The sequence below is a fragment of the Myxine glutinosa genome, chromosome 1, assembly GCF_964187855.1.
Source record: "Myxine glutinosa chromosome 1, kmMyxGlut1.1, whole genome shotgun sequence".
In the NCBI taxonomy this organism is placed as follows: Eukaryota; Metazoa; Chordata; class Myxini; order Myxiniformes; family Myxinidae; genus Myxine; species Myxine glutinosa.
The window spans coordinates 142,342,704-142,364,803 of NC_136261.1; the positions used below are offsets into that span (position 1 = coordinate 142,342,704).

General features: G+C 41.5%; 1 protein-coding gene across 5 annotated transcripts in view; it reads right to left on the reverse strand.

Moving 5' to 3' along the window:
- CREB3L1 (cAMP responsive element binding protein 3 like 1) overlaps positions 1–20,251 on the reverse strand; it is a 113,187-nt gene extending 92,936 nt beyond the window's left edge. For all 5 annotated transcript variants that reach the window (XM_078777671.1, XM_068119117.2, XM_068119112.2 and 2 more), the window contains exon 1: positions 20,094–20,251. In XM_078777671.1, coding sequence (XP_078633797.1) covers positions 20,094–20,186 — 93 coding nt within the window. In that variant the 5' untranslated portion in view covers positions 20,187–20,251. The remainder of the gene's footprint in view (positions 1–20,093) is intronic.
- Positions 20,252–22,100: the final 1,849 nt, after the last annotated feature.

Consider the following 22,100-nt stretch of genomic DNA (forward strand, 5'->3'; position numbering starts at 1 on the left):
CTCATGTCGAGTCGCAAGCCTTTGAGAGCAAGTCTCATGTCGAGTCGCAAGCATTTGAGAGCAAGTCTCATGTCAATTCGCAAGCCTTTGAGAGCAAGTCTCATGTCAAGTCTCAAGCCTTTGAGAGCAAGTCTCATGTCAAGTCTCAAGCCTTTGAGAGCAAGTCTCATGTCAAGTCTCAAGCCTTTGAGAGCAAGTCTCATGTCAAGTCTCAAGCCTTTGAGAGCAAGTCTCATGTCAAGTCTCAAGCCTTTGAGAGCAAGTCTCATGTAAAGTCTCAAGCCTTTGAGAGCAAGTCTCATGTCAAGTCGCAAGCCTTTGAGAGCAAGTCTCATGTCAAGTCTCAAGCCTTTGAGAGTAAGTCTCAAGTCAAGTCTCAAGTCACTGAAGTACAACTTCAACTTGTGTCAAGTCCCACATTTACTAATAAAATTGGAGGACAAGTTATCAAATAATCAACACAGGCCTTCATTTATTGCAATGTATGTTTTGAAAAGCTGTTTGACTCAAGTTTTTATTTCTCAACTTCACGCAGTGGACATTTTTTTGCTTTGTTCCCATCAAAACTAAATTTGTGTTAAATTTACCTCACATATCTAGTGTACCTACTTGAACATGTGTACACGAGTAACCTCAAATTTTTATGCCACCCAACCGAGCCTTTTATGGCTGAATCCTTGAAATTGTAATATCCAAATGAGGCCACTTTGGGAACGTTTGCCATCATCATGAATACATTTAATCCAGACACGTGCAGCCTATAAGGAAGCCTCGTGATCGGCCGTCAGCATATGCATGGAACATGCAAGGATATTTTAATAAATGTACTTGTATATTTATTACGTACGTAAAAATGAAAAGTAAAACCTACATGTTTTCACTTCAATTGTTGTCTTTTATGATACCGTACTTTTTATTACATTTTCCTTTTATAAAGATAGGTTGTGATATAACTTACAATTATTGACAATGTCAAAACAATCCAGGTCAACTGACATATTTCAATTATCACAAAATATTTTTCATCGGATCGGGACGTGCACGGGTTACCGATCAGGAGCCAAGTTTCCCTGACTCAAGCACGAATGTTGATGGTTTGAATAAAGTCGTTTCCCACGTTGGTAAGACCGGTGCTTGCTGCTTGGATGTGGTGTGCTGTCTGGAGAGTGAACAACCCCTTTAACCTGCGATCCGGTGGTCGTGAGCACACGTGCATTGCACATGTTCACGTACAAGGTGTATGTTGTCATTGGCCGAAATGCAACAATGCAACAACATTGGCCCAATGGCCCATGCACGACCACAACTGAAAATAATTCACCATTTCTTTTAAACCCCATTTTAATTTTATGTTTATTCAATTGTCATTTTCCCAACATTATGAACAAGTCATAAACTCAAGACGCGAGCGAGTCGCAAGTTCCCAGACGCAAAGTCCAAAGTCCGAGTCTCAAGTCGATTTTGTCAAATCGGTCAAGTCGCAAGTCGTAAAATGTTGCAACTCGAGTGACCAACTCTGTGTTGAACCCATACATAGAAGGGCATGTCTATCAAATGACTGGTTATCAATATCAGATTATATTTAAAAGAAGAATCAATATTTTTCAATGTAAAATTTTCACAAGGTCAAAAATTCAAAATATTTCCAAAATTATAATTTCAACTCCCCATTTCCGTTTCGCTTATTTTTACTTTTGCTAAATGTGATGTGCCTCAAAAAAAAAAAAAAAAGTCAATGCAGCAAAAAGAAAAGTTATAAAAATAATAAAATTCTGTTTTACAGGTACCAAAAAAACCCAAAACCTTCAGATTGTGAACAAAACATTTAGCCACACACCCTCCTCAATGAAGTAAATGAATCATTCAGAGTACTATTTAGTAAAACATCTGCGTGCGCACAACCACACACACACACACACGGTCCGCCAGGATGCAGAAAAAAAAAAATAATGACCAAATACCAGTATCTCAAAAATGAGGTCCAGAGATCTTGGAAGCTGAAGAGCATCAAAATTGTACCAATGATTAATTGGAGCAACAGGAATGATGAAGAAGAACCCCACTGAGATTTTAAAAACCATCCCTGGGAATATTACCACAAATGAACTACAACTGGAGGCAATCAGGGGTTCGGTGACGATCCTCAAAAGAGCCTTGGAACAAAACTCTGAAAAAGCTGAACAACTTAGGACCGTGAACCATGATCCCTTATCGAAGAGGACATGGATACTTTGGGTCATGGAAGGCTTTTCACCTCCTGAAACCCACAAATGGTGATAACAACCAACGACACAAACCTTGCACAAGGCCTTGCATTGTGAAATAAAAAATACTGAATGAAAACCAATGTTTAAAAAACTATCTTTTGCCACTTCAAATAGTACAACTATGTATTCCTCAGTTGAAGCGTCACTTGTTCAGTGTGCCTGTTGCATGTGCAGGGTGACTGTGGCTGCTCAGACCATTGGCTCACGGCAATGCATTCCTTCGAGAAAGCGGCAACACTATGGCGAGAACCACGGTCGCACCTCTGAAAGTAAACAGGGGTTTATTTTCCTTTTGGGCCTTGCACAGTTATAAAAGAGCGGCTGGAAAACGAGACGGTGAAAGCTGCGAAAAAGAATCCTTGGAAAATCTGACAAACCAAAACAGCTGGTTGAAACTGGCAGCGAGTGGGGAAGGCGTGGAGGGTAGGGAGAGGGGCTTAAGCAACGAGTTAAAATAAAACATCAAAAGGAGAAAGAAAAACGGGCCAGAAAACCAACAAGTCTCACTTCGTAAAAACCAAAGGGATAGAATTCAAACTGGACAACACTGGACGTCTACTCTGCAGTTGCTCCATGTTAACCACAGAAAGCTGAACACTCATTTTCCCAGTTCCATGTCCAGACAGTGAACCAATAACAAATGCCTGCCGAAACATTTACCCTGGCAGCCGTTGCACTTTGTGAAAGCATAGCTAACAGCATCCAATACAAGTTTATACCAATACAGCACCCATTGTGGACAATCTGAGCCATGCCTAAAGAGCAAACGACCAACTTTGTGGCTAAGTATCCCAAATCTATCCCGACAAATTATTTTGCTCTGCTCCATGTTACACGGTCAGATAAATGATGTTTTACAATGGGGTAAATAAAGCATCACAAAAACAACAAGCAGGAGATAATGTTACATTACGTTCGAGCTGGTCACACAACACGTCATGCTTAACAAAGAAAAAAACCCGACAAAGAGTCACCGATTCCTGGAATGGAACCAGATGTTCACCGAACCAAACCTGTTCACCGAACAAAAGAGGAGCTACAAAGAAAATTTCAAGAATATAGCTTTGAGAGATCCATTTGAATAAACCGGGTGGTAAAAGTGCTATTCCAGGATGCATATCACCTTGTTTAATAACCTCTCAATAATTGAAAATAGTTTACGCATCAAGTACGATGGTGGCCTATTATCGAGGTGAGGACATTGATCTGGAATCCGAGATACTATGGATTCAAATCTGGCGGAAGGCAAGAACGTCAAGGATTTTCATCAGAAGTTCCAGGGACATCAGTATGCAACTATCGGACTGTCAATAAAAACCCAGATGATGCATCAATGACCTTCGGTAGGGGATAATCCACCTGCCACACCTACTCCAATCTCTATATGATGCTGGATCATAGATTGTGGTCGACTCTTCATACCCTCAGGACAACTTGGGATATTCAAATACTACCTCTGAAAAGGATGTACCACACTATAATCCTCCTATTAAAACAGAAAACAAAAGGTGAGTGAATGCATGTTATGCAATAATAAATAATAATACTGTAACAATATCTGCCCCATTAATGCACATGGAAAAATAATGATGCAGGGAAAAAAGAAAAAGGAAACTGGAAATTTAACCTTCAAATGAAAACAAAAAGCTTGCAGTTTGGTATCATCGTCAAGGCTCCCTTTGTCCACGCCCCACCCCCTACCCCATTCCCTCTTCCTCATCAATTTACAAACCAAAATATCCTGTGACCAAATGATGTGGCACGACAAGGCTATTTATCTGCAGTTAAAACGACTTTTCAACCAGTAAAAAGAAACTAAATGAATAAAACATCCAAAAGCAGCGTAGATCAGCTACATCAATTATAGGGCTTGCTAGACTAAGGGTTGAGAAGCGGGTGAAGGAAGCGGGCCCGTATATTAGAAAGAAGGTGGCCATAAGGAGATTTGATATATTGATGTTGAAGATTAATCTACTACTAGCCGAAACCCGTGGAACATCCACGGAAGGGAGGATGTGGTGTATGGATAGAGTGTACCATTATGGATGGCATAGGGGAGCGCTCATGGGATCTTCTTCTTCCGTTAAGCTCCAATTTTTTCTCTTTAAGTTAAGTCCAATCAGTCCTCTCTGCTCGAAGTGCTCAGGCCATGCCTTCCCGCTCTCATACTTTTATTTCCGTTCGGTGTAGAAAGAGATTGATATATCGTTCGTCTGTTTTCAGCTCGTTATCTTTAAGCTTCCTTACGTCTCGCCACCTGCTACACCTCTCTGAGTTACGAGGATTTATGCAACGCACCCCGAGTATCGCAACGTCACTCCATTTAACTTTATTAAAATGACGATAAAGACGTTTCCTTATATATCCTAATTTAAAATGTTCAAGGGAATAAAAAGACCATTTGGTTCACACCACCCATGTTCACACCACTCGACTGTCCAATCAGCGGACGGCTCGCTTCGCCTTCGCCCAGCAGACGCCAATACGATGGCGTCGTAAGATGGCGTCATATCGGCAGTTAATCGGATGCTTTTGGGCTCCAACGTCGGCTAATTCAGATTTTTCGAGTATGTCTGTACGTGATAAAGAGCGCGGTTCGTAGATCGTAAATCCATTAGTGCCGTGGGCATCGGGTCACTGGGTGTGGCGTAAAAGGGATAATAAAGTCGAGTCCTTACGGTATTATTATATAGATATAGGAGAGATGTCTGTCTGTGTCGCCATTTTTCTCAGAAATGGCAGAATGGATCTTCGTCAAACTTTCAGAGGTTCATCAGTGAGTGCCTGGGAGTGTTTTCGGGGGGGGGGGGGGGGGGGGCATTATGAAAAAAAAAAGATCGGTTTTTTGGAGTTAAAAAAAAAACAAACAAAAAAAAACGCTCGATCGTGCCTAAGCTTTTTAAAATTAATGACAGTTATATACAAGTACACATTCGCATAAATAAATACAAAACAATCACCAGACATTTGAACACAAATAAATCAAACAATTCCGGAAGTGTATGAAGTTGTTTGTACGGCTTCTTCTTCTTCCTGTTCGGCATCACAGTTAACTCAGAAACGGGATGAACGCCACATTCACCAGCATATAGTTAACGTAAAAGTGATGAACCCCCTTCCTCCCCCCTCCCCTCCTCCCATTCCCCCTGCCCCCCCACCCCCTCCATCCCCTTCTCCCCTTCCCCACCACCAGGCAACGCCAGGTACTTCTGCTAGTGATGTGTATAGACAAAATAATTACAGAAAAGTTTTTTTTCTTTTTTTTTCTTCAAACAGAATGGACAGTGACAGGAACAGGGGCCACGGCCTTAGAATAAAGAAGACTTGGAATGGTAGCAAAAACAAGAGATAGGTTTAAACCTCTGGTAGCTTGTACCTGTTGCTGCATTTGAACTTGGGGAGCAACTGCTGAAATCTATCGATCTATCCGGGTTCTTCCCGACATCTTCGTTTTTTGTTCCTTCCACACTTATTTCTACTTTTTCACATTTCTCTTTATTCATTCGAATTCTTGCTTTTTCTTTTATCTCTTTTACTCTTTATTTCACTCTTTCTTTATCTATCTGTCTACGAAGTGAATTCTTGCAGAAATGTTTCTGTAAGACTCACGTGGCTGCACCTGGATGATTTTGAGGGTTGTGGAGTAGCGGGTGAAACCCAAATCCTATCCAGATTCCTCCTGATGACTCCATATTTGCTCTTTACTTCTTCAGGTTCATTATGATGACTCCAATGCATTATTTGGTCTCCTGTTTGACTTCAACTAGAATTAGATAATATAATCTAGAAGCATTGTGGATAGAGGACTACATGGACATTTGCAGGGATTGTAACTTAGGTATCGATGGGTGATTGTACAATGTGTCCAAAATGTCACTATGCAGTCGTAGAACATACTAACTAAATCATGAAGAGTTAAGAAATTTTACTTTTACAATAAGTGCTGAAAATCGAATCCGAGTGCACATAGACAAGCATCCACACATCCTTGCATATTGCATGCCAACAGCAAAGACACGCAGCAACTCAGCCTGAGGAAATATTGTTGATGAAATTGTTGATGGATGCTTGGAATTTTATTGACAACTTTGGGTGTATCTTCATCAACAATGCCTTCCATTGGTCCCCAATATAAAAACCTGGATGTGAAAGGTCAGGGGATCTGAAAACATGTTGTGGGGCAGCATCATGGGGCCATGAGCCACGTGAGCATTGGCACTAGCTAGCTGCTTGGTAACTAAACATACCCCGAGTTTCCTCCCTTTCAGTTTAGTGTTAAACAGCAATAGCGACTGTTTCAAAAGGTAGTCAAATGCGTTTGTGGTTTATAAAATGTTTTTACTTCTTGTAGGTGTGCCCCACAAAAACAGCACGATAACATGTTTACACACGTTTAACAAGATATTTGTTCAAGGAGGAAAAACCCCTTGGGTAGACAGGATATTATTAGTGTTAATATTGTTTTGTAATAACATCAATATTATGCTATTAATTATCATTAGTTTTGTTATTTGGTGTCCTTGACAAAACGCCATGCTAAAGCTATCTTATCACGGATATACACCTCAACATGCAACCCCATTGGCAGGGAAAACCCCCTTGGGCAGGGGGCAAATTAATTTTTCCCCCTTCATTGTGTGACCTTTGGTCTCCGTCAAGTTTGGATGAGATTTGATAAGTAATGACCGAATGTATCGGTCAAAAATCGTCAGACACACAGACAGATAACAAATTGCATATTTTAGTATGATAAAGCTCTTTCTAACGACTGACTCACATAAATGTTTAGTACATTCTTGGTACGCTAGGTAGCTGAAAATACACATTGTGCTGCAAATTGAAGCCAAAATCCCAGGAAATGTCACAAAGCAGTCGGAAAATGTCTGCAAACAAAAATATCCACGAACAAATCAGCTGATGCGTCCATGAACTACCACCCCAAACAAAATGCAAACAACACAACCAATCAAGCAAAATAAAAAACAAAAAGGCTACCAATTGTAAATATGAGATAAATACGTGACTCATACAATATGATCCGGTAAAGCGAATTAAAACATTTCTATTGTCAGTTTAACTCTCAGCAAGTCATTGGGTAGCATTAATTTCTTGAATTGGCAACAAATTAACAATAGGGTAACTGATAAAAAAGTTCAGTAGCCTCAGCACATCTTTGTGTATACGATGTTAATATTCAACTGTTTTTCCCCAAGCTTGCTGTGGATATTAGGACTCAACTTAATTTCTGATTTTCTGGGAATCGGTTTTAAATCTCAAACAAATTGCCCTTCCTCGAGACCTGATTTTGTTTCCAAAAAAATAAATAAATAAATAACAGAATAGGCTTCTCAAAGATAATTATAGATCCATTTTTTGATATTAGTGGGTCACCTGTTGGGTGGACAATGCGGTGGTTCACCAGATTTGCAGAAGGACAGAGCAGAACAGATGTAGTTGACACTACCAAATGCATATTGGACTGAGATTCAATTCTGAAGTATGCTAGCTGCATCATTACTGCAGCTGTGTCGCTGATGCAGCACCCCTGGCAATTCAGGCAATAGTTTTGCATTTGCTCAGGATGCCAGAGATAACACACCATCTCATTCAGGAAAGACAACGTTGGATCTTTAAAGTCCACTGATTAGTGCCAACTAGTGTAACATCCTGCTGATGGATGACACACACCGATACCTCATCCTGCCTGCAAAACAGGAGGGCGAGAGTTTATAGCTGGGTTGAGATTCAAACCCAGGCTAAACATCACATAGGTGAGTGCACATAGGTACATCTTGGTTATCCTGCCAGTTCATAGCAGTAGAGCATGTGAAAGAAAGGGGCAGGCAGGAAATAGAGTAGGTGTGTGTGTGTGTGTCAGATAAAATGATACTCGTTGCACACAAGATTGCAACAGAGGGGGGGGGGGGGGGGGAGTCGGTGCTAACTGTACAATTTGTGCCGATTACCTTGCCAATAATCACAGGCTGAGCAAAATTAGCAGTTCAAAAATCCTTTTAAGCCTAATCATCATAGTTTAACTTGGTATTCGTGTGATATTTTTTCATAAACACCAAAAAAGGCATCCACAAGAGCATTTGTCTAACCTTGCAGTCTGAGAAAAACATTATCTCAAAAACCACAGCTCTGATTTCGGAGCATTCCACATTTTGGCCAAGTCATTTGATAAAAGCCTATTCTATGGATAAAACATTGTTGAAGCAAAAATAAGAATTACAATTAAAATAGCGAAATTAACTTTTTGCCTCTGTTGATTTGGTTTGTTTTACATTCCTCATGAGATCGTTTTGAAAATGATAATTCTGGGACCTTGGGTTAAAGTTTCATATTGAATTTGTTTTCCATCAGCTATGTCTAAAATTAATGTAAAATGTAGAGTAATGTCACTTGGATTTTTGCTGTATAAATTTATCAATGTAATCCATGAGCATTATGCTGCATACATGCACACCTTTATATGTACAAACATACATGTAGCCTGGCGTTGGCTTAGCGGTTAGGGTGCCGGCTTGGGATCCTAGGATCCTGGGTTCGAATCCCGGTCGATCGCTGAATTAACGCCAGGGGGGTTGACTCAGCCTGTCATCCTTCCGAGGTCGGCAAATTGAGTACCAGCTTGCTGGGATGAATGACCACGGTGTGTACCCCGATTTAGAATAGGTACACCGTATCCCTGCGCATCGTAAGAGGCGACCGAGGGTTGGCGTCAGGAAGGGCATCCGGCCATAAAAACATTGCCTCAAACAGGGAACCATGATTGTCATGGGGCCCGCAAGGCTAACCCCCGCTCTAGCGGGGAAAATGGCCTTAAAACGATCATTCATTCATTTCATTCATACATGAGCAACAAAGGACATTTTGACACCAAAGAACATTTCAAACAATAAACTCATTCACTGTTGTGAGGTCGATATCGGAATAGGGACCCATCCAGGATTGTAACTGCTTTGGGAGAAATGATACATTGTAAAGAGTGTAGTACATCGCATGTCTATATGTGTATCCATATTATACTATATGCATGACTATGTCTGTGTGTATGTATGTATGTATGTATAAAATTTATTTTGAGATAATGTATGTATGTATGTATGTATGTATGTATGCTCATGCCTGGATACAGCCGCAAACTCTCAATCACAAGAGAAAAGGAAATGCTGCATGAAAGGAGAACATATAGGATAAAGAAAGTCGAATGAAGCACACGCGTCAAAGCAGAGAGAGAAATGGTGCGTCCTTGAGCTGAGGCCTTGTGGAGAAGGCCAGACACACAGAGGAACACAAATTTGGCAACACAAACAGCATGGTATGGATAACCATGAAAATTTGGATGAAAGAACAAAACACAGGGATGAAACGATAATAATAGAAAGTCATGTTGGATCTGGTCTGGAAAAATCATCTTTAATTAACTAAATGTTTTTTTGTTTTTTTTTTACTGAATTTTAATCTTTCTTTATAGTTTTTTTATTGAAAAACATAACACCCACCATTTTTATGTGGTCATAATTTCACAACACCCTACCAATATGTGTAGTTGTAGCGAGTATAGTTCCACATGTTCAAGAAAAGCTATTCGTGCGATGGTAGGAGTGAATAGCCAAAATAATTGCGGTAGAACATCTTTGCCTTTGCCACCGATAGTTCGGCAGCTTCGCAATTTTTGGGGGAACGACTTTACAAAAGTACCATTTTTATTTTAGTGGTTCATTGGACCATATGCAATAGAATTAGGACCGGAGGCAAGACATATAGAGTGTTTGACTTTTGCGCAAATACGACTCGCACAGCATAATATCGAGCAATACATTTATGCAAATAAATCATCAAAATCGTAAATACATAAATTGCTGGACAAATTACCTTGAACAACATGTTGTCTGTTCTAAAGGTATATTGTCATTACAATTACATCCTTGTAGTTGCGTACATGTTAGATATATGAGAGGTGCGCGAGTCACAAGTATAATACATTTGTATTGTATAAACACTCGGTATTATATTACTAATTATTAGCGCTGAGGAAGCGCCTCTAGCGAATGACTTCCAGCCAGTGTAACGCGAATTCCTGTCACAGGAATTCTGAGATCATATAAGTGTGACGTGGCAGTTCCTGATTGGTTCGTGTTGGGGAACCCCTTCTCGCTGCCGACGTGACGTAAATTCGCGCACGCGCACTGGTGAAGCGCGAGATTCGGCCCAATCTTACTCGATCCCATATTACATGTACTTTCATTGCATACAAATTATACTTCCTCCTAGAAATTCCATGCCCAAACCTCAGCGCAATCCAAGAGGATTCACTTGTTATTACATGGAAGCGTAAGATTTATTATGCAGGCATGCATAACTTTTACAAATAACACTGCATGTGATGAAATAAAAGTTAGCCTCCTTGTTGAAAATATATACATAATTGGTTTTTGTCCTTGGTTTTTGTCCAATAAAAAGGTGAAGAACACTGTATATTTCTTGCCTCCGGTCCTAAATCTATTGTATATGGTCTAATGGACCACCAAAATAAAAATGGCGCTTTTGTCAAGCCGTTCCCCATTTTCGATAAATATGCTGCTAAGCTGCCTGACCACTAAGGTGTACACGGATGTTATGCTTTCAACCCTGTCTGTTTGTGAACCAGATATCTCAAAAAGTTGCGGATGGATTCAGATTAAATATGGTGGACAGTTTTGTTATGTGACAAGGAAGAAGTGATTACATTTTGGTGAAGATTCGGATCGAGAATTTTTAAGTGATTCTTCACCATTGAGAGTATGGCCTAAAACCGATATATAGCGGGACATCTCAAAAAGTTATGGACGGATTTGGATGAAACTTGGAGGAGAGGTTGGGTGTGTGACGAGAACGAATCAATTAGATTTTGGTGAAGATCCGAATCCGGATCCGGATACAATCATTTATTAATTTTTCAAGTGAATCTTCACCATTGAGTGGGTGGGTTTGTGTGCAGCCACCTGGCTGCTGGTTGCATCATTTTTCTGTGGGCACGTCTGCCGCTGATGCAATGTCTATAACCAGTTATCTGGTACTCATTTTGCCGACCTCGGAAGGATGACAGGCTAAGTCAACCCTATCTGGCGTTAATTCAACGGGATTCGAACTCAGGACCTTAGGATCCCAAGCCCGCCGCCCTAACCATTAGGCCAATTTTGTTCAATTTTTGGGTCAGGTCCAAATCCAGATCCGTGGTATATAAAACTGTACAGCCTGGCGGAGGTATGCTCTCTACCGAATGCCGTTCTAGTTTCACATTTGAATATCCAGGCACAGGCTTGACACCCCTTATTTTCAGTGTTTACTTAATCTTGCTTGAATGAGATATTTTCTGCATTTAATCATCGGGTGAATACAAAACTACGGAATATAATGGCTGATATGGAACTGGAAGCATCACCTGAGAATTTAGCTTTGTCAGTCATTTGAACCTGATTTCTCTTAATTAGTGATTCAAATAGAAGCTAAGAATTAGCATTCGATTTTTAAAACTTTTACTAATAGAGTTTAATGTCTGGTGGATGAGCTGCAACACAAGTCTCTCACACACGACAACACTAGACGGCCTCAGTGAAACAGCTGCTGACCTTGGAGGGAGTGATGCAACTTCACAGGGTTGTTATATCACTTTTCTCTGCATAGTCTTTCTGTAAATAAAGGCCCATAGAAAGTCTACACCCCTTTCAAAATTTTCACTTTTTGTTGCCTTGTAGTCTGGAATTAAAATGCATTAAATCAGACTTTTTCTACCTCTTTATTTACACATCGTAACCCAAAACTTCCAAGTGAAAAACGACTTTTACAAATTTCAGAATTTATTAATAAAAAATACAAAAATTGAATATCTTGGTTGGATAAGTGTCCACCCTCTTTACAATAGCGAATGCCCCAGAAGCATTGATGGAAAGAGTGGCAATTATATGTGTGGGAAAATTGCATGCTTGGTCAGGGTTGCCCAAATAGCTCAGATGGCAGAGCACTGGTACGATTAACCAGAGGACCTGGGTTCAATTCCTGGTCTGGGAGTGTCATTTTCCCACATATATTGGTTCACGAGTTATCAAGTGACCACTATATTCGTCATGTGTGTGCATCTGTCTGTGTGTGTGTGTGTCTGTCTGTCTGTCCGCAGCACAACTACCCAATGATATCATCCGATCTTGATGAAACTTCGTGGGAGGTTGATATCATGATCTAGTTGTGTCCTGCGAAGTGGGCGTATTTTTTTTTTTTTGTATACAAGATCGAGGCTCGTGAAAGAGCGAAAAAGCATTTTGAGTCATTGCTGTGAAATACACTACCCAGCAGAGGAAACCTACAGGAACAGCTGATTTTATTCTGATAGAGTTTAATAGAGTTTCCTGGTGCAAAGTATAATGCGAAAAAGCATTTCGCCCATTGTGGGTGGAACCACGCCCGAAAAATGGCGTAGCCACGCTCATTTCAAGGTCAGTCACCTTCGTTTTGACATTTCAAGGTCACAAAGGTCAAATTTTCAAAGTTGTCAGAATCGAACCGAATTTTCAGTATTGTGTAGCTAACTAGTCTCATAACAGATACTACATTCCTATTTATATATTTTCAATGTCGGTTTTGACCTTTGTCATTGAATACCGCTCGCTCGTGCACAATCGTCATCTCCCGACTTGTCTATGTAATTATTTATAAACATTTTCATCGATGTAATTGGAAATTAGCTCAGGTGTAATCAATCATCTTCAAAATCACACCAAGTTAATCGGCCTCCACCTGTATTAAATTGTAGTGATTCTGATCATTTCAGAATAAAATCAGCTGTTCCTGTAGGTTTCCTCTGCTGGGTAGTGTATTTCACAGCAATGACTCAAACAATCTTTCAAAAGACCTCCGAGATAAAGTTGTGGTAAGGCACAGACAAAGGGATGGGTATAAAAATATTTCAAAGGACTTAAATATCCTTTGGAGCAAAGTCAAGACAATCATTAAGAAATGGAGGGTGTATACTTCCACCAAGACCCTGCCTAGATCAGGCCGTCCCTCCAAATTGGATGACCAAGCAATGTGGAGACTGATCAGAGAGGCCACCAAGAGGCCAATGACAACTTTGAAAGAGCTATAGGCCTTTATGGCAAAGACTGGTCACTGTGGGCATGTGGACAATATCCCAAGCACTCCACAAGTCTGGCCTGTACAGTGGGACGGCAAAAAGGAAGCAATTACTCAACAAAAAAAAACCTACCGGAGTCCCATTTGAAGTATGCAAAAAAACACTCCGGAGATTCTGAATCCATATGGCAAAATGTTTTTTGCCAAGCAAAATGTTTTGTGGTCTGACAAAACCAAGATGAAACTTTTTGGCCCAAGTACAAAATGTTACATTTGGCACAAACCCAACATAGCACTTCACCCAAAAGAGCACCATCCCTACTGTAAAGCATGGTGGTGGCAGCATCATGTTATGGGGATGTTTCTCATCAGCAGGGACTCGGGCACTTGTCAGGACAGAAGGGAAAATGGATGGAGCAAAATACATTAAAATCCTAGAAAAACCTGCTGCCCTCTGCAAGAAAGCTGCAATTGGGACAGAAGTTCACCATTCAGCATGACAATTATCCGAAGCACACAGCCAAAGCTACACTGGAGTGGCTAAGGATCAAAAAGATAAATGTCCTTGAGTGGCCCAGTCAGAGCCCCGACCTAAATCCAATTGAAAATCTGTGGCATGACATGCAGATTGCTGTCCATCAATGCTCCCCACGCAACTTGACTGAGCTTGAACAGTTTTATCCAGAAGAATGGGCAAATATTGCCCAATCAAGGTGTGCAAAGTTGATAGAGACCTTTCTCAACAAATTCACAGCTGGAATTGCTGTCAAAGATGCTTCCACCAAATAAAAACTAAGGGGGGTTGACACTTATCCAACAAATATATCCTAGTTTTGTATTTTTAATTGATTTTCTGAAATTTGTCAAATTTGTTTTTCACTTGGAAGTTGTGGGTTACGATGTGCAAATAAATGTAGGGAAAAAAAAAACCTGATTTAATGTTATTTAATTCCAGGCTATAAGGTAACAAAAGGTAAAAAAATTGGTGAAAGGGGGTGTAGACTTTATATAGGCACTGTATAGGTATATGTGTAAACAACAACAGGCATTTTAAGGCCATTTTCCCTGCAAGAGCGGGGGTTAGCCTTGCGGTCCCCATGGCAATCTTCTCCATTTTGCCCTATTTTCTGCATCTCCCCTTGTTAACCCCCTTGCCCGCATTTCTTCTTCGACCATCTTTAGCCAGGTCTTTCTCAGTCTTCGCCGTCCTCTACTTCCTTCTACATTCATTTCCATCACTCTTCTCAACCAGTCACTTTCATCCTTCCTCAACACATGACCAAACCATCTCAACCTGTTCCTCTTCACAGCATAAATCACCGGCTCTATTCCCATCATCTTTCGCAATTCATCATTTGTCTTCCTCTCTCTCAATGATGCTCCGCACATCCACCGAACCATTCGCATTTCCACCCTTTCCAGCCTTCGTTGCTGCTCGACGTTCATTACCCATGTCTCGCTCCCATAAATCATAACACTTCTCACACATGCAGCATACACCTTTCCCTTCAGCATCAACGACTCCCCTCCTCATCAGCACGCCACTCAGTTCCCGAAACTTCTTCCATGCACATCTCACTCCAGCAACCGTTGCCGAGTCTGATCCACCTTCTCCATTCAGCACGTCTCCTAGGTAACAAAACGTTTTCACACCTTCCAGCTTCATGCCGTCTTCAATATCCAACTCAACATTTCCTCCATCTGTAGCTCCCTCTGTGCACACCTTACATTTGAATGTAGCTGCCACACTGGTTAATGACCCTCTCAGACCACTACATTTTTGATGAACCCACTCAGCACACATTGTACATTGAATGGAATTCACTCCAACACCCTTCCTGCACACAGCACACGGCCACTTCCCAGTTCTTTCCACCTCACCACATGCTTTACCACTTGCCATCACCTTCGTTTTTCCGATATTCACCTTCAGACCTTTTGTCTCCATACATTTCTTCCACTTGTTCATCTTCTCCTTAAGTCCATCCATACTTTCTGCAATCAACACCAGATCATCTGCATACAACAACTCCCACGGTAAACCCTCCTTTATGTTCCGAGCCAGCACCTCCATCACAGCTACAAATAGTAGTGGACTTAGTACCGACCCCTGATGCACTCCCACCTTCACCTCAAACTCACCACTGTTCCCGTCCTTCGTCCTTACAGCTGTGCACGCTCTTTTGTACATTGCCATCACTACTCTGATCAACCATTCATCCACTCCTAACTTCCTCAATGCCCATGTCACTACTTCACGTGGAACCCTATCGAATGCTTTCTCCAGATCAACAAACCCAAGAAACAACTTCTTCCTCTTCTCCATGTACTTCTCCTGCAACTGCCTCACAATAAAAAGCGCTGTATATGTAAAGCCTCACAATAAACAAAAAATGCACTGTATATGTGTATTTATTCCCTTTGAAATTTATGAAAGCAAAACCTTTGAATTCTTTTTGTTGCTTTAGTGGACCTTTCCTGGTGCAAAGTATATGGGCTGCCTCATACTTATTCATACAATTTTTTCATTTTTATCGTCAATAATTACATTTTTGATGTTGGTGACATTATTCTATTCCCAAATTCTACCACTGCACCATTGATGCCAAAAAAAGGTTGAAACTGAGTGTTGTAGGTCCAAGAACAAGACATTCTTAACATTTCGGGCTCGCTTTCCTGGAAGGAACTGGGCCAAAAGGTCAATAATCTAATGTTTTTGTGCCGACAACTCTACACTATGACCTATCGTATAACTGGTTGTAGGTGAGGATCACGGTATGCTTTGTCAGCCAGCTCATAAAGAGTAACTTCTGCTTTAGAAAACAAGCACCATAGGCCACATTAAACAAACCCAGCAGTATTTGGCATCTTCAAGCATTCAGACTTCCATCAGCAACTGACATCTGAGCAAAGGTGCAGTGTCAGTGAAAGGCAGATGCACAAAGGAACAAAGTATCATAAAATCAGCGTTATAATAGCAAATTGTTTCAAGCTCATGTTTGCATTAATCGAATGACATCAAGCTTTAGTTTTAAGATCAGCATTAAGTTGTGCTGCTGTTGCAGTTGTTCACAACAGATCAAAGTACAAGAGAGGTTTGCCAAAATAATGAAATAACATCACCCAAGAGCAATTATCCTTCATTCAAAAAAAGAAATAAAGAAACATTGTAGCAGCAGTTAGGGTTTTCAAGCTTGCTTGCCGATCCTTCCCCAATCAAGTTGCTCAAAATTCTGCACCACTTCACCACAACTGCACATTGCGACGTTCATCACAATGTCAAGTATGAAACCACAACAATTTACTTGCAAAATTACTTCAACCACAACCCAAGAGCTCCACTGAAATTGCCAAACGTAATCATTTGCCGATATCCACTGCACAGGTGGTGACGCACACCCCCAGATTAGATAAACTGGTTTTGCCTGTCAAACGTGCAGTGCAGCTGAAGATAATTGTGATGATGAGGGTAAAGTGCCAGGTTTAGCATATCTCCTTGACGTAAAAGAAAGTAACCAATTTTCAAAATATCTACCAGGAACCATTATTTTTACATACCAGAAAACAATTCAAAACACAAATTAACAATAATTATTTCAAGGAAACCATCAGAAACCTATCTTTTTAGTTCATCTTTATCCCATAAAGGATCTTTGGAACATATTGCTTGCATGACAAGGAGGTCATAAAACATCAGCACACTTTAAAGTGATTCAAAGGGCACCAGGAGACAATTGATAAATAAATACAGTAAAGGGGATTTGAATCTGGAATTCAAACATCACAAGCCATGTGTTCAAATGGAAATGTCCAACAAGCCAATCGACCCACCTTCTAAAGTGATCAAATATAAAAACAAGACAGCATTTAACAGAACATTTAACCACAGTATATAGATTAGGGTAGATCTGAGAATGAACAATTGACATGAAAATATATCTGCATGCAGACACATACTCACTTATTCATTGATACGCAGAGAAATTTATACAATAGCCTCTCCCGTCACTTTGAGAACAAGGGTGTGTTCCATTACCAATCAGCTTGTAGAGCACTTGCCGAGTGGCCCAAGCACTCAAGCATGCACTCCATTTGAAATGGTTGATAAGGAACGGCTGTCTTGGCGAGCGATAGCAAGCTTATTGGTAATGGAACACACCCCTGGTGAGGCTAACAAGATGGATAATTATAAAATACAGAGCCTCGCCATGGTAAACAGATTACAGTAGATCTGGGAATGAATTGTCTACATTCAAGTAGATCTGCATGTGGGTTACGACAGTCAATTGCAATAGCCTCTCCCAACCCTTCGGGAATGGCGGGCGAGGCTAACGAAAGCTAGACTTTGGACAAAACTATCCTAGACGTCGAACTTTGTTTCACATAACAGAAGAGTGAATGTATGAATGACAGCATTCACATGCTTACATTTACGGTACCTCGTGTTCTGTTAGTTCAATAACAAACTCCAAATGAAGAGAGCGAGTGTGTGTTCAAAGTTCACTAACTAAACTGTGGGCTGGTGTGTTAACGCACAGGCTTTGGCTCTCACTCAGCCACATTCCTTCCCATCGATCTCGCACAGTGAAACCATTTTTTTCCTCCCAGACATTGCAGCTAAGTGTCACGCAAAAGTGAGGAGGATGGGGAGGAAGGAGGTAGGGGCTGTTGAATGAAACTGCTTTCTAGTGTGGAAGAAAAAAAAATTGGATTGTGAGAGGCAAAACAGTTTCAACATGTGAACAAGTACACTCAAACCTAAAGTACAATTAAAACCTCACTGGACTCTATTGAGATATCCTGATCCTGAATAACGAAGAGATCCCGCTACAACTTCACCCAAACCTGTAGCCGACCGCCCCCGTTCCTCTCCCCCATCAGTAATGTCATGAAATATAACAAAAGAAGGGGGTATAAGAGGACCGAGGTCTATGGAATCGGTTCTGGAGACATCTGGAAAGCTTTCAGGAATGCGTAGACGGAAACTCGTCACAGCCTTTGCCATCGATTGGCTAGAAAGTTTCTAGCCATCTGGAGGCCAAAGCTTGGAAAGTTTACATTTTGAGCTCGGTGTGCAGGGTAGAGCTGGTGGCTAGGAGCAGTGAACCTTCACTTAGGAAGTATCAAAAGAAAAACAATTATCGCTACAACATTTTCCACCACACAAGCATTCACATACTTTACACTCAGAATTCGGATGGTTGCAGTGTAGAAATGGAATTTTATATATCAGGATGTTTACTCCTTCCATCTGTTCTCATGCTAATGATGTCACAGGATACCCAAATGGATGATGGGATGGAAAGGGAACTCGTCACTGCAATGAGAATAGTCTGCGCTAAGGAGACGATTCGACACCCGAGTCAATCTATGACTGGGAAAGTTGCTGTCAACTCTACTTCAAGGAACCCTGTAAGGAAGCCCGTTTGGGTGGTGGTCCATGCATTGAAATAACCTGAATTTGTTAACTGTTGGCGAACGTTTACTCCCATTTTGAGTGGTCAATGGTCATTATGGTCAACTCCCTCTCCTCCTACCAACAATGAGAGTGTGTGAGTGAAGAACAACTTTGTTTACTGACGACACTTTAAAGTTTCACCTAATGTTGCAAAAGTAAATTTTTTTGAAAAAGAAAATTAGTTTTAAATTGTCATTGCAGGTAGTTCGGCAGGGCAGGATGGCCAAGAGGTACGCACACTCACCTCTAAGCTGTGTAGCCTGGATTTGAATCCCTTTCCAGCTATAAACTATGATCCAGGTGTTTCGCAGACAGGTTGAATCATGAACGTGCGTGACGTCCCTCGGATGGATGTTAGACCGGACATCCCGTCTGCTGGCATTAGTTGGGGGACGTCAAATATCCAATGGTGTCCTTCGACATCGCAAGCACCCTGGATTCCGAATTCCTGCCCAAATCAGCTGCAATCGATCGTGAGGTCTTGCCAACCGGTTGGTGATAGATGGACAACCTTCTTGCCCCCACGGCTGACCCCACAAGGAAGGTAATGTGGAACTTAGGTTGAACTTAGGTTTCACCTCTGGAGGGTGAAACTTAGGTCTCGCCAGGAAGGAAAAGGAGAAAGTTGAGCGGATGAGTCAATCTGGAAGATGATTCACTTAAGTGTGATTGGAATTAATAGTGAACTAATTTTGGTTCTACAGGTGAAGAGGCTCGACATGATGGACACGACAGGGTCAGGTGACTCATCATTTGGTTCAGGACAAATTGTTGCCCCCAAACCTCTTACCATCATGTCTCGCTGTGTTCCGTGGAAAAGTACAAAGTGAAACAAATTCCAAGACAAGAGCAAAATGTTCGTGGTAGACGATACTTTAAATACCTGATTTTGTTTTAACAAAACACAAAGCTGTCACCTGGCTGTGTACACAAGGTGAGACTTCCAAACGCACGTTGTTTAACAGCTGGCAAGTCGCAAATTCAAATCCCCAGAAGCACATGCTCATCATGTGGTAATAGATCTACAATGTGAAGACCAAAGGTCGTCATTATAGAAATCCCTCAACACGCACACCCAAAGACCAAAAGCAGGACCATAAGCTGGCAGATCTGGTTTAAAGGTCCCATCATCGCACAGTTCATTTAGGGACCGAGTACGTCACGACAACCCAGCAACACCTACAAATAATATCAAAACCTCAAGGTAAAGGTGAGTACCAGGATCGATCTATATTAATATACGGCGTACGCACCATTTGTCCCATTAAGTCACCCTCGTCTGTGAAATCCACCACTGTTGGATCCCAGAGCATCTTGTCGATCCCGCAGGGTTCCAACAGCTCCATCGCGTGCGGCCAGGAGAGACACGAGCCCGTCCGCGAGACACGATCCGACAAAGTGGGAGGGGGAAAGACGGGATTTAAAAATCAGGAATGGAAGCAGAAGGGGGTGGAGCCTAGGATATGCTAATTAGAAGAAGAGGATTCCGGTGATTGGGCCGAAGCTGCCTGGCTCGTTCCCAGGTGGGCGGGGCGATGGCTCGGCGAATGCAGCTTAAAAGGGAATGGCCGCTTCGTAATGGCCCGAGCTCGTGAAGTTTCGAATGATCGTCATCGCATGTTCGGGATGGAGAGCTCATTCCGCTACACGATACACAAGTGCAGAGATGCTCGGTGTTTATTTCGGTTTTCTCATGACCAGGTCGGTTCCTCCCCACAATGGCGCTCGTAAAGCCACGTCGACTTAAATAACCAATGGCGAGTCTCCTGCAGCTGCAAGGAAAAAGTTTCCTCAGAATTTTTATCTTTCAAAAGCAATTGCACATCATACTAACTACTACATCATGTCTCTTCTGACCGATCTCATGTAACTTCAGAAGAGGGCATCAGATTAGAAGGTGTGTGTGTGTGTGTGTGTGTGTGTGTGTGTGTGTGTGTGTGTGTGTGTGTGTGTGTGTGTGTGTGTGTACACGTACGTGTACCTGAAGATAATCATGGGCTGGCCTCTGCAATGATGTGTTACTGTGGATACCTTTTGATGTTCAATCCAGCATTGTACTCAAACATTTCCATGATTTGTGCAGGTGTTGCAAGTCTGTGATTCCCAGGATGCATCAAATGCAATGTTGCTCGTTTTGTGGTCACAACTTGCCCTACTGTCCTCACCCCACCCAAGTGTTTGCAACGATTGGTCACCTTTGCCAAATTAAGTTCCTTGAAAATTGTTCAAAAGGTTCTTGGAATGAGATATTCCTTGGCAGTTGGATTCTCGAAGAGATGACCTTACAAAATGGGTCGTGATGTCCGGATTTCTCACCGTCCGTCCATTAACTTTTTTCTGTATTTGCTACTGCTTCCTTATCACCTGGCTGGTTGTTATGAAACTTGACAAATGAAAACAAGGCAGTATCTCACACAATCGCTCAGGCTTCAATGTTTAGATTTCGGATCAGAGGAATCCCAGGGCGGTTCCCCCAAATCAGCAGATGTCTGAACTACAACCTCAAGAGATGACTGTTGTTCATGCCATGAGTTTTATTAGAGGGCGCTCATGTCCGGAGGCCAGAGGGAGGGCAGGTGTAGCCTCAAGTCCACCTTAGTTGAGCAACATGTGTTGGGGTGCATTCTTGGAAATGCAAATTAGGAAGGTGATAGTTCCAAAGAAATCCAATCCAAGATTATTGTGTGTGGTGAAGGTGCACCCTCATATTATAAGGCAGCCAAAAGAGCAGATGAATGTAATTTTTTGGGGATACACTAGTGTGGATCTGCTCACTAGGATCCGCTCGCCACACGTCGCTACAGAGGCACAGACTTGTTTTAACTGAGGGTAATGACCTGACTGAATTTCAGTTTCTGTGTTGTCATGATGTATATCAATCATAATACAAACATTTCTTTTGTACAAATTTATTTGTAATATCGGTGATATTATTTATTTGTAATTTTTTTTGTCATCAAAAAAGGTCCAAGTGGTGTAAAGCTCTAAATGGTCAAGGGTCCAAGCTGGTCTTCATGATCTTTTGGTTATTTTGGCTCTTTAATGGGTCTTTTTGGTATCTCGGGTCCTTGGGGTCTTTTAGATCTTCAGGGTCTTTGGGTATTTTGGGTCTTTTGGCTATTCAGGGTATTTGGGGTATTTTGAGCCGTTTGGGTCTTTGAAGTCTTTTAGGGATTTTGGATCTTCGGGGTATTTGGGTCTTCAAGGTATTTTGGGTCTTCGTGGTCTTTTGGTTATTTTGGCTCTTTAATGGGTCTTTT